The sequence below is a fragment of the Lucilia sericata genome, unplaced genomic scaffold (assembly GCF_015586225.1).
Source record: "Lucilia sericata isolate MDLA Ls3-8-SP2 unplaced genomic scaffold, ASM1558622v1 Contig000207F_arrow, whole genome shotgun sequence".
NCBI classification, from domain to species: Eukaryota; Metazoa; Arthropoda; class Insecta; order Diptera; family Calliphoridae; genus Lucilia; species Lucilia sericata.
In genome coordinates, this window is record NW_023994235.1 from 218,300 (window position 1) to 231,380 (window position 13,081).

Consider the following 13,081-nt stretch of genomic DNA (forward strand, 5'->3'; position numbering starts at 1 on the left):
AACTAGAACTGAACTAGAACTGAGCTAGAACTGAACTAGAACTGAACTAGAACTGAACTAGAACTGAACTAGAATTGAACTGAGCTAAACTAGAACTGAACTAGAACTGAACTAGAATTCAACTAGAACTGAACTAGAACTGAACTCGAACTGAACTCGAACTGAACTAGAGCTGAACTTGGACTGAACCTAGGACTGAACAGGAACTGTACTAGAACTTAACGACAACTGTATCAGAACTGAACTAGAACTGAACTAGAACTGAACTAGAACTGAACTAGAACTGAACTAGAACTGAACTAGAACTGAACTAGAACTGAACTAGAACTGAACTAGAACTGAACTAGAACTGAACTAGAACTGAACTAGAACTGAACTAGAACTGAACTAGAACTGAACTAGAACTGAACTAGAACTGACTAGAACTGAACTAGAACTGAACTAGAACTGAACTAGAACTGAACTAGAACTGAACTAGAACTGAACTAGAACTGAACTAGAACTGAACTAGAACTGAACTAGAACTGAACTAGAACTGAACTAGAACTGAACTAGAACTGAACTAGAACTGAACTAGAACTGAACTAGAACTGAACTAGAACTGAACTAGAACTGAACTAGAACTGAACTAGAACTGAACTAGAACTAGAACTGAACTAGAACTGAACTAGAACTGAACTAGAACTTAACCTAAACTGAACTAGAACTGAACTAGAACTGAACTAGAACTGAACTAGAACTGAACTAGAACTGAACTAGAACTGAACTAGAACTGAACTAGAACTGAACTAGAACTGAACTAGAACTGAACTAGAACTGAACTAGAACTGAACTAGAACTGAACTAGAACTGAACTAGAACTGAACTAGAACTGAACTAGAACTGAACTAGAACTGAACTAGAACTGAACTAGAACTGAACTAGAACTGAACTGAACTGAACTAGAACTAGCACTGAACAAGAACACAACTAGAACTGAACTAGTACTGAACTAGAACCGAACAAGAAATGAATATGAACTAAACTACAACTCAAATTGAAATACTAATTTACATTTCATGTAAAACTATATTACATAAAACACATGCCCATTTTTAATTTTTAATATAGTTTTTATTAAGTTTTATAAAACATTTATCATAATTTGACAACTTGATAAGAGACATTAAAATGTAAACCCTGTTTAAGTAAAATTATATCTTCAAATACGAGTTGTCAAACTTTAACCAATGAAATAAATATTGCATTTTAATACAGGCTGTGTACATACTTTAAAAAGTTCTATAGGTATAGGAAAAATTTGAACTATTAATGTTTTTGTTTTCTGGGTAGAAAAGTTTATCCAAACATTTTGGAGGGATAGGATTGTTTAAGGCTAAAACAATAAATAAATAAAACAAAATCCATCAAAAAATGTACACTAAATAAAAATTATCACAATTTATTTAAAGAAACAAAACAATTTAAAGAACAATGAAAAATTACTCAAAAATTAATTAAAATGTTTAACTTAAACAAAAAATTAAAATAAAATTGTGCTTCTGTGGAAAGGAATTTACATTTAACTTACTTAACTAAACTGTTGAGGCTTAAATATAAGTTTTTTGTTGTTGTTTGTAGCTAATATTATATAAATTAGTAAAATTTTATAATAAAAAATGTTTTGATTTTAAATTTATAAGAGTCCATTATAAATGTATACAAAAATTTAATTGCCAGTAGCAGGATAGGTATCCTTATTTTGATAGCCGGAAACATAGCCAGAGTCATCAACAATATTTTTGCGTCCAGCAATACCTTTACCCTTGCCAGTGGCATCAAAACGTTCCTTATGAGATCCAGTATACTTGCTTGTGTCAGTTAAACGTTCTACAGCAGAAGCAGCTTTGCCAGCCTGCACATATAAGAACAATAAACTATTTGCTTGACCAATTTTTATGTAAAAAACTTACCGATACTTGCATTACTCCCGGAGCTCCACATGAAGCCATTTTATTTTTAATTTCAGACAATTCAACCTTTTTGGTTTTAGCCAAATCCTCCAGGAATTTATTATAATCAGCATAAGAGATTTTCATGGCCTTGAATTTTTTAAAGTGAATACCAGTATCGGTGGTGGTGATTTTCTTATCGATAACTTTAGCTTGTTTCATCCATTTGTCACTCTGTGATAGTGTGATCAATTTACCATCGGATTTGGTATCACCGAATTTCGAAAAGGCCTTAAATTGATCTTGGAATGATACTTTTGGCTCTTCTAAAGCCATCTCAGCTAATTCAGCGGTGGGAGGGGCTGGAGAGGCACTGCCATTTGTTGCTTCATCAGACATGGTGGTTCTGCAATCAAGAAATAATTCAGATTTAAGAATAAGTTTTGACAGATATATTGTGAGAAGTACTGATGATCTCAGCATCATTATTTTGATGTAGTAAACCTAGAACTGAACTAAAACTGAACTAGAACTGAACTAGAACTGAACTAGAACTGAACTAGAACTGAACTAGAACTGAACTAGAACTGAACTAGAACTGAAACTAGAACTGAACTAGAACTGAACTAGAACTGAACTAGAACTGAACTAGAACTGAACTAGAAACTGAACTAGAACTGAACTAGAACTGAACTAGAAACTGAACTAGAACTGAACTAGAACTGAACTAGAACTGAACTAGAACTGAACTAGAACTGAACTAGAACTGAACTAGAACTGAACTAGAACTAGAACTGAACTAGAACTGAACTAGAACTGACTAGAACTGAACTAGAACTGAAACTAGAACTGAACTAGAACTGAACTAGAACTGAACTAGAACTGAACTAGAACTGAACTAGAACTGAACTAGAACTGAACTAGAACTGAACTAGAACTGAACTAGAACTGAACTAGAACTGAGACTAGAAACTGAACTAGAACTGAACTAGAACTGAACTAGAACTGAACTAGAACTGAATACTAGAACTGAACTAGAACTGACACTAGAACTGAACTAGAACTGAACTAGAACTGAACTAGAACTGAACTAGAACTGACTAGAACTGAACTCGAACTGAACTAGAACTGAACTTAGAACTGACTAGACTGAACTAGAACTGAACTAGAACTGAACTAGAACTGAACTAGAACTGAACTAGAACTGAACTAGAACTGAACTAGAACTGAACCTAGAACTGAACTAGAACTGAACTAGACTGAACTAGAACTGAACTAGAACTGAACTAGAACTGAACTAGAACTGAACTAGAACTGACTAGAACTGAACTAGAACTGAACTAGAACTGAACTAGAACTGAACTAGAACTGAACTAGAACTGAACTAGAACTGAACTAGAACTGAACTAGAACTGAAACTGGAACTGAACTAGAACTGAACTAGAACTAGAACTGAACTAGAACTGAACTAGAACTGAACTAGAACTGAACTAGAATTGAACTAGAACTGAACTAGAACTAAACTAGCACTAAACTAAAAATAGTTATGATCCTGAATAGAAATAAAAGAAGTAATTACTTTGAAGTACTTTTAAACATTCCAAAATATGGTATCTCGCACTCACCTATGAGCGGCTGTTCTTGCAATCATACTATGCATGTTTCAGTTTTGCTTTTTTTAATCCAAACTTTTAATATAAAATAGTTTTATATTAAAAATTAAAAATTCCTGTTAAGAAGCAGCAATTAATATTTTTACGAATAAAACTAAATTTATTAAATCAATTTGAAAATAGGTTTTAGTTATTAACCAATGACCCTTAAAGGGTTAAAATGTCTCTCAAACAAATCAATTTAAAAAGTAAATGGTTGTTGTAGGTCGTAATTTTAAATAAATATTTCCAAATACATAATGCAAAGTGGATATTTAATATTTTTAAGTAAATATTATTAAAAAGAATTTATAATTTTAAATTTTGTTCATTAACACACTTGTTTATTTTGTTATTATTTATTTAAACTTAATTTATGACAGATATTTATTGTCTTTAAACTGATAAATAAATTCTTATCATACATTTGCCACAAATTAGCTAAACAAAAATACAAATAATTGTGCACTGATGTCACAAAATTCAAGTATTTCGATTTAAAAACACAATTCAATGAACACACGACTACGTTTTCTTACAAATTTAAATGACAAAAAAGACAATAAAAAAGGTTCTTCTATCTTTTCTTCTTTTCCACCAATATTCTTATCAATTGGTATTTTTAACACAATTTACAATTAATTATTGTTTTGCGATTTTAAATATTTGTTTTGTTTTTTGTTTTTGTTTTTCTTAAACTTTCTACAGAGCTTATAGTCAGTTCTCTTTCTTTTTTCGAGTGAAATCAAACTGATTGTTAAACAAATTTTTTAATATTTTATTAGCAGCATTTTAATGGTCTTTAATTCATTGCGTTTCTTATATCATTTTTTGTAGTTTTTTTCTATGTATGTATATATTTGTTTTATTTAGTCGAGATGATATCATAGTAAAACATTTTGTTGAAAGAAAGAAGAATATAAACTTTATATGTAGAAAATAATAATAGTATTATTTATTATATATTCCTAGAGGTACCGGTAAATCACACTCGTGTGTTAATCATTGTATTATTTCATTTTTAAATTAAAAACAAAGTTTAAGTCGATTTTAATGGGTTGTGTATTCGAAAAAATACAAGGTTAAGTTGATATTTTAAAATAAATGCCGAGAAATCCACTTTGATTCTTCCTATATTCTTGGCAGTCCTAAAATAAGTTTCCATATTTGTTTCTGTTATTAGTCTAGACAGCAGTTAATTATGTTTACATATTGGGTTGCTTAAATCGTGAGTAGTTCGATTGGTCCCTTTATACCTTTTAAGTAATCTATCGTAAAGTCAATTGCTGCTGCTTTGCAAATTCATTACTTTATTTATTGCATTTCAGTTAATAAAAGTTCATTTTCATCAGAATGTCACAAATGACTTATTAAACTGAATATACTTTTATACACTGGGTATCAAAAATATAATTTAAATTAAACCTTGCCTTCTAGCACATAAGAAATCTTATCAGTTGTGTGTTAAAAAAAAAAAAAAACTTAAAAACAACAATACTGACGTTTTTGTATTATTCCAGTGAATTTTTGTATAAAAAATTACTTCAATATTTAGCTTTTATTTGTTTGCCAATTACAATACATTTTGTTAAACTATTTTTATTAACACCATTAAAAAATTTTAATTTAAATATTTAAATAATTATACCGTTCAAATTTTATTTTGAACTATTATTTATCAGTTTATTGCACTATGGGAAAAATTATTTTGCAACTCCATTAACTATAACTGAACTATAACTGAACTAGAACTGAACTAGAACTGAACTAGAACTGAACTAGAACTGAACTAGAACTGAACTAGAACTGAACTAGAACTGAACTAGAACTGAACTAGAACTGAACTAGAACTGAACTAGAACTGAACTAGAACTGAACTAGAACTGAACTAGAACTGAACTAGAACTGAACTAGAACTGAACTAGAACTGAACTAGAACTGAACTAGAACTGAACTAGAACTGAAATAGAACTGAACTAGAACTGAACTAGAACTGAACTAGAACTAGAACTGAACTAGAACTAGAACTGAACTAGAACTAGAACTGAACTAGAAACTAGAACTGAACTAGAACTGAACTAGAACTGAACTAGAACTGAACTAGAACTGAACTAGAACTGAACTAGAACTGAACTAGAACTGAACTAGAACTGAACTAGAACTGAACTAGAACTGAACTAGAACTGAACTAGAACTGAACTAGAACTGAACTAGAACTGAACTAGAACTGAACTAGAACTGAACTAGAACTGAAACTAGAACTGAACTAGAACTGAACTAGAACTGAACTAGAACTGAACTAGAACTGAACTAGAACTGAACTAGAACTGAACTAGAACTGAACTAGAACTGAACTAGAACTGAACTAGAACTGAACTAGAACTGAACTAGAACTGAACTAGAAACTGAACTAGAACTGAACTAGAACTGAACTAGAACTGAACTAGAACTGAACTAGAACTGAACTAGAACTGAACTAGAACTGAACTAGAACTGAACTAGAACTGAAACTAGACTGAACTAGAACTGAACTAGAACTGAACTAGAACTGAACTAGAACTGAACTAGAACTGAACTAGAACTGAACTAGAACTGAACTAGAACTGAACTAGAACTGAACTAGAACTGAACTAGAAACTGAACTAGAACTGAACTAGAACTGAACTAGAACTGAACTAGAACTGAACTAGAACTGAACTAGAACTGAACTAGAACTGAACTAGAACTGAACTAGAACTGAACTAGAACTGAACTAGAACTGAACTAGAACTGAACTAGAACTGAACTAGACAGGAACTGAACTAAAACTGAACTACAACTGAACTACAACTGAACTACAACTGAACGAGAATTGCACATGAACTGAACTAGAACTGAACTTGAGCTAGAACTGAACTAGAAACTGAACTAGAACTGAACTAGAACTGAACTAGAACTGAACTAGAACTGAACTAGAACTGAACTAGAACTGAACTAGAACTGAACTAGAACTGAACTAGAACTGAACTAGAACTGAACTAGAACTAACTAGAACTGAACTAGAACTGAACTAGAACTGAACTAGAACTGAACTAGAACTGAACTAGAAACTGAACTAGAACTGAACTAGAACTGAACTAGAAACTGAACTAGAACTGAACTAGAACTGAACTAGAAATGAACTAGAACTGAAACTAGAACTGAACTAGAAACTGAACTAGAACTGAACTAGAACTGAACTAGAACTGAACTAGAACGAACTAGAACTGAACTAGATAGACTGAACTAGAACTGAACTAGAACTGAACTAGAATGAACTAGAACTGAACTAGAATGAACTAGAACTGAACTAGAACTGAACTAGAACTGAACTAGAATGAACTAGAACTGAACTAGAACTGAACTAGAACTGAACTAGAACTGAACTAGAACTGAACTAGAACTGAACTAGAACTGAACTAGAACTGAACTAGAACTGAACTCTAGAACTGAACTAGAACTGAACTAGAATGAACTAGAACGACCTAGAACTGAACTAGAACTGAACTAGAACTGAACTAGGAACTGAACTAGAACTGAACTAGAACTGAACTAGAAACTGAACTAGAACTTGAACTAGAACTGAACTAGAAACTGAACTAGAACTGAACTAGAAACTGAACTAGAACTGAACTAGAACTGAACTAGAACTGAACTAGAACTGAACTAGAACTGAACTAGAACTGAACTAGAACTGAACTAGAACGAACTAGAACTGAACTAGAACTGAACTAACTGAACTAGAACTGAACTAGAACTGAACTAGAACTGACTAGAACTAAACTGAACTAGAACTGAACTAGAACTGAACTAGAACTACTAGAACTAAACTAGAACTGAACTAGAACTGAACTAGAACTGAACTAGAACTGAACTAGAACTGAACTAGAACTGAACTAGAACTGAACTAGAACTGAACTAGAACTGAACTAGAACTGAACTAGAACTGAACTAGAACTGAACTAGAACTGAACTAGAACTGAACTAGAACTGAACCAGAACTGAACTAGAACTGAACTAGAACTGAACTAGAACTGAACTAGAACTGAACTAGAACTGAACTAGAATTGAACTAGAACTGAAATAGAACTGAACTAGAACTCAACTAGAACTGAACTTGAACTGAACTTGAACTGAACTTGAACTGAACTAGAACTAAACTAGAACTGAACTAGAACTGAACTAGAACTAAACTGGATCTTAACTAAAACTAAATTAGAATTAATCTAGATCTGAACTATAAATTTATTTAAAACTATTCTTCACCCATTGTGCACAGAGTAATAACCAGTTCTTTAATGTTAAATTTACTATTTTTAACTTATTGAATACTTCAAAATTTTAAACACTTACTATGTACCAGTAAATCCTTAAATTACCAGCACGCACTCCATCCAAAAAACACCTCCTTTACCCAAAAATATTTATTTTTAAAACAATCAATAAAAATTGTTTTTCATTAATTGAATTTTTATTAATAATTACCATTGTAGGACTACAAATTTTAAATATAAATCATTTTGAAATAATTGACCAGCCTAAAGCTGATAAAGTTTTAATAAAAAACATATAAATTTTACACATACATATGTATGTAAGACATAAAATTGTCTATACAATTTATATTTACATTTTTTATTTATTTATTATTATTATGATGATTAACAAAATTATTTTAAACTAAAAAAACATCGTTTTTAATTTATTCTTTACTGTCGTATACGGCCACAAACAAATTCATAATTTACATCGAACAATTGTGGCAAAATCATTAATTTTAGACTTGTTTAATATTAAAAAACTCAAAATTGTATTTTTGTGGTCTTTTGTCCAGTTTTGCTTTATAGATTTTATCGTTTATATTTTTTATTGTTTTTCACGGTTTAGAGTCCATGTTTAATTTTTTTTTGAGTTAACATTTTAACTATAACCGTAGGTTATAGTTTGATACTGTATGAAACATGTTGTAGGAACTTGTATAAAAATCATATTATATCATCTTGTTAATTAAGTTTTGATTTATTTTTATTTTATGTATTTTTGAAATTTTACAATTGACCATAACTGATCATGATAGAGATAATGATGATTACAATGTCATTTGTTTTATTAGGTTTAATCATGAATATAAAATCTGGAAATTTAAAACTGAATATTAGGGAATTATAGCGTGATTGGTAATGAGAAAAAACAATAGTTTTTAAAATTGTCATATGTGTATGACTTGAAAAGAACCCATGGTTGATATACATAAATCCCAACATTTAACTTTAACTGTCAGTAACCTTTACATCGAATGTATTGAAAACAATATTCCTTAAATTCTAAATATATTTCACTCTGGGTAGGTCAAGGTTGCGAGCAGCCAACCTTAAAATGTAATTATTAATACAACATCCGTAATATGATGCGTTACGCGATAACTACAATGTTGCCACCATCCCATAAACCACCCATAAACAAAATACTTTGGCAAATAAACTCAAAACACACTCTTGTTTTCATTTTTCATCCCGCTGACATCAACTTTTGCAAACAAAAAATATTGAAAGTAAAAAACACAACGTTTAATATAACATCTATGTACACAAAACTATTTCTAAAGTACATTTAGCAAAAAAGTGCACATCATCATTAAAAGAGTATTTAGCAGCGAATATAGGAATTATGTCATTGTGTTTTTGACATCATATTGGGACAAACAAACACTGACACAAATGTCAATGTAGGGAGTGTTTTGGTAAAAAACACATTAGAATTTACAGAAATAGGTTAAGGTTAAGGAAGGTATAATTACAACAAATTTTAAGGTTAAAGCAGATTTCAATTTAGGATATTTTTGAAATTTGAACTAGAATTGAACTAGAATTGAACTAGAATTGAACCTAGACCTGAGCTAGAACTAGAACTGAACTAGAACTGAACTAGAACGAACTAAACTGAACTAGAACTGACTGAACTGAACTAGAACTGAACTAGAACTGAACTAGAAACTGACTAGAACTGACTAGAACTGAACTAGAACTGAACTAGACTGAACTAGAACTGAACTAGAACTGAACTAGAACTGAACTAGAACTGAACTAGAACTGAACTAGAACTGAACTAGAACTGAACTAGAACTGAACGAGAACTGAACTAGAACTGAACTAGAACTGAACTAGAACTGAACTAGAACTGAACTAGAACTGAACTAGAACTGAACTAGAACTGAACTAGAACTGACTAGAACTGAACTAGAACTGAACTAGAACTGAACTAGAACTGAACTAGAACTGAACTAGAACTGAACTAGAACTGAACTAGAACTGAACTAGAACTGAACTAGAACTGAACTAGAACTGAACTAGAACTGAACTAGAACTGAACTAGAACTGAAACTAGAACTGAACTAGAACTGAACTAGAACTGAACTAGAACTGAACTAGAACTGAACTAGAACTGAACTAGAACTGAACTAGAACTGAACTAGAACTAGAACTGAACTAGAACTGAACTAGAACTGAACTAGAACTGAACTAGAATTGAAGTAGAACTGAACTAGAACTGAATTAGAACTGAACTAGAACTGAACTAGAACTGAACTAGAACTGAACTAGAACTGAACTAGAACTGAACTAGAACTGAACAAGAACTGAACTAGAACTGAACTAGAACTGAACTAGAACTGAACTAGAACTGAACTAGAACTGAACTAGAACTGAACTAGAAACTGAACTAGAACTGAACTAAACTGAAGTAGAACTGAACGAGAACTGAACGAGAACTGAACTAGAACTGAACTAGAACTGAACTAGAACTGAACTAGAACTGAACTAGAACTGAACTAGAACTGAACTAGAACTGAACTAGAACTGAACTAGAACTGAACTAGAACTGAACTAGAACTGAACTAGAACTGAACTAGAACTGAACTAGAACTGAACTAGAACTGAACTAGAACTGAACTAGAACTGAACTAGAACTGAACTAGAACTGAACTAGAACTGAACTAGAACTGAACTAGAACTGAACTAGAACTGAACTAGAACTGAACTAGAACTGAACTAGAACTGAACTAGAACTGAACTAGAACTAGAACTGAACTAGAACTGAACTAGAACTGAACTAGAACTGAACTAGAACTGAACTAGAACTGAACTAGAACTTAACTAGAACTGAACTAGAACTGAACTAGAACTGAACTAGAACTGAACTAGAACTGAACTAGAACTGAACTAGAACTAAGAACTAGAACTGAACTAGTACCGAACTAAAGCTGAACTAGAACTGGACCAGAACTGGACCAGAACTGAACTAAAACTGAAATAGAGCTAAAATAGTGACCTTGGAAAATGATTACTTTAAGTACTGTGAATTATTGTAATAGGCTTTTATATAAGTTTTAATTTTAATTCATTTGAAATAATTACAAAGCTATTTTTATCTTTATTTCCTATTTACAACTTGTTTTTGGTTATTATACCAAATCTAAAATATCAAATACAAAACATTTTGGACGGTCAATTTAAATTGTATGTTTTTATGCCCCCTTCATTCCTAATTCGCTTTATAATGAGACATTGTCCAAATACGGTTTGTGCTACAGCGATTAACAATTATTTATTAGTTTCATATTTTAGTTATAAATTTGAATTTGAAAGAATTTCCAAAATTGGAAACTTTTAATTTTTGACGTTAATCTAATGATTAATATTCTTTTTGAGTATATATGTAAATTGTGAAACAAATTTAATTAGTTTTGTTTGTTTTAGAGTATGGTAGTGGGGGGTCTGAGGGGAAGAAAGTTTAAACTATTGAAACAGTTGAAATACTGTTAATTAATGAATGACAGAAATTTAAAAGAAATAATTAATGTTAAGTTCTGAGGATTGGGAACTATTTGAGTGATTTTTCTTTATATTATATATTTTATGAAGATCTTCAAATGAAACAGGGAATTAGTGTGAAGATATCTAATGTATTAGAGAGTCTATTAAAAGGCTTGTTATTTTCGAAACTAAAACCAATGTACAAAATCTGAAAAGTTTCGGGAATAGATTCAAAAGCTCATTATTATTATTATTAGTGATTATAGTAAGAAGTAACAAATAGCTTTCCAACCGATAAGGATTTAGCTTAAGCTTAACAAGTGGGCGTGGGCCTAGCCCCTTTTTAGTGGAGTTGTAGTAACTCTTATTGTGAAGTATGTACTTCTAAAATTAAACTTTTGTCGTACCAGTATGTACTAAATGTGGCACAGTCAGAAACATCAAAAAGATCTCGATTCGTTACCCTTATACCCAGAAGATTCTAACTGAAGAATTTTACATATTTTCGTTCAGGACTTCATATGATTAAAACAACAATTTTGCACTAAAATTCTTTTTATTTCAATTTTAAATTATTCATTTCAAAATACTTTATTTTCTCCCCTATTTTCTGTGATTTTCTTCTATTTAAAATTAACTCTTTGTTTAAACCAAAGTTCAAAAAACCTTTAATCTTTTAAAGAGTTGAACTAACATGTATAGAACTTTCACTTAAGTTTCAACAACAACTCCATGGGGAAAACTTCTAACGTAACTTTATTTCCTAGTACCATTAAAAAGGGAAAAAAGGGGAGTGTAATAGATGCAGTTTTAACTCAAGTGGTTGTTGGTTGGGTGTGTGGGGAAAGGAGCCTAAAAACGAACTACATGACATCATACCCCTTAAAATAGAAAAACTAATAAAGTGCGCATGTTTTGACCAGACAGCAAAGGCATGAATGAGGATGTTGTTTAGTGAAGAGTGCTGCTGCGAGTCGGCCAGCGTCATCATCATCCTCATTATTATCATTTGAAATATGATGTACATACATAAAAGAGTATTAATCATTATTACATTTCCATTACAAGTAGACTTTTTGCGCCATAAATAGATGAAAAGGATGCGTTAGTCATTGCCTTTCCGTTTCTTTGTTATAAGAGGACTATTATTATCAAGAGCTATAGGTATTTTAAACAATAGTCTTGCAATATAATGGAAACAATATTTCCCACTTTCTAAGTAATACTTGAAAATCTGATTAAGATTTTTTTCTTTTTTCTATAGCGAAATGGAACAAATGCCTCAGATTCGTATAGACATCAATATAACTTTTTTTTATATGACAATTTATTTTCCTTTTAAGTTTATAAGTTAAACAAAAAATTGTTAATTTAGGTCAGGAATCAAATTATATATGTACATATGTACCTACATATGTATTTTGTTTAAATTTAAAATTCATATAATGTCCATTTAAAAAAATGTATTAAGTACTTTTTTCATAAAAAAAACTCACATTATATTTTTGTGTTATTTGCCAACGATTTTTATTAATTAATTTAAATTTTTTTTCAAATTATTTATTTAATTTGAAATATATTTTATTTATTTTTTTTTGAACGTTTTATTTTTAATATTTTAGAATTTATAACTTTACGGAAATATTGTTGAAGCACAACTAAATTGTTG

The 13,081-nt window shown here is 30.7% G+C and overlaps 1 protein-coding gene across 4 annotated transcripts; it reads right to left on the reverse strand.

Annotated features, from left to right (window-relative positions):
• Positions 1 to 1,416: 1,416 nt before the first annotated feature.
• On the reverse strand, positions 1,417 to 13,081 carry LOC119602086 (tubulin polymerization-promoting protein homolog). Of its 4 annotated transcripts, none has more exons than XM_037953413.1 (4): positions 4,123 to 4,299; positions 3,557 to 3,660; positions 1,953 to 2,337; positions 1,417 to 1,894 (listed from the first exon to the last, which is right to left on the reverse strand). In XM_037953413.1, exons 2-4 carry the CDS (start codon positions 3,589 to 3,591, stop codon positions 1,709 to 1,711), a joined length of 606 nt encoding a protein of 201 aa, XP_037809341.1. In that variant the 5' UTR covers positions 3,592 to 3,660; positions 4,123 to 4,299; the 3' UTR covers positions 1,417 to 1,708. The 4 variants fall into 4 exon arrangements, with proteins under 4 accessions (XP_037809341.1, XP_037809340.1, XP_037809343.1 ...); XM_037953412.1 differs by lacking the exon at positions 4,123 to 4,299 and adding an exon at positions 4,009 to 4,027; XM_037953415.1 differs by lacking the exons at positions 3,557 to 3,660; positions 4,123 to 4,299 and adding an exon at positions 12,909 to 13,081.

Coding starts and splice junctions, on each gene's coding strand:
- LOC119602086 (XM_037953413.1), bottom strand. CDS start 3,591: ATGCATAGTATGATTGCAAGAACAGCCGCTCATAG. Junction 2,338..3,556: donor GCAAGAACAGCCGCTCATAG/GTGAGTGCGAGA, acceptor TCTTGATTGCAG/AACCACCATGTCTGATGAAG. Junction 1,895..1,952: donor CGGGAGTAATGCAAGTATCG/GTAAGTTTTTTA, acceptor TTATATGTGCAG/GCTGGCAAAGCTGCTTCTGC.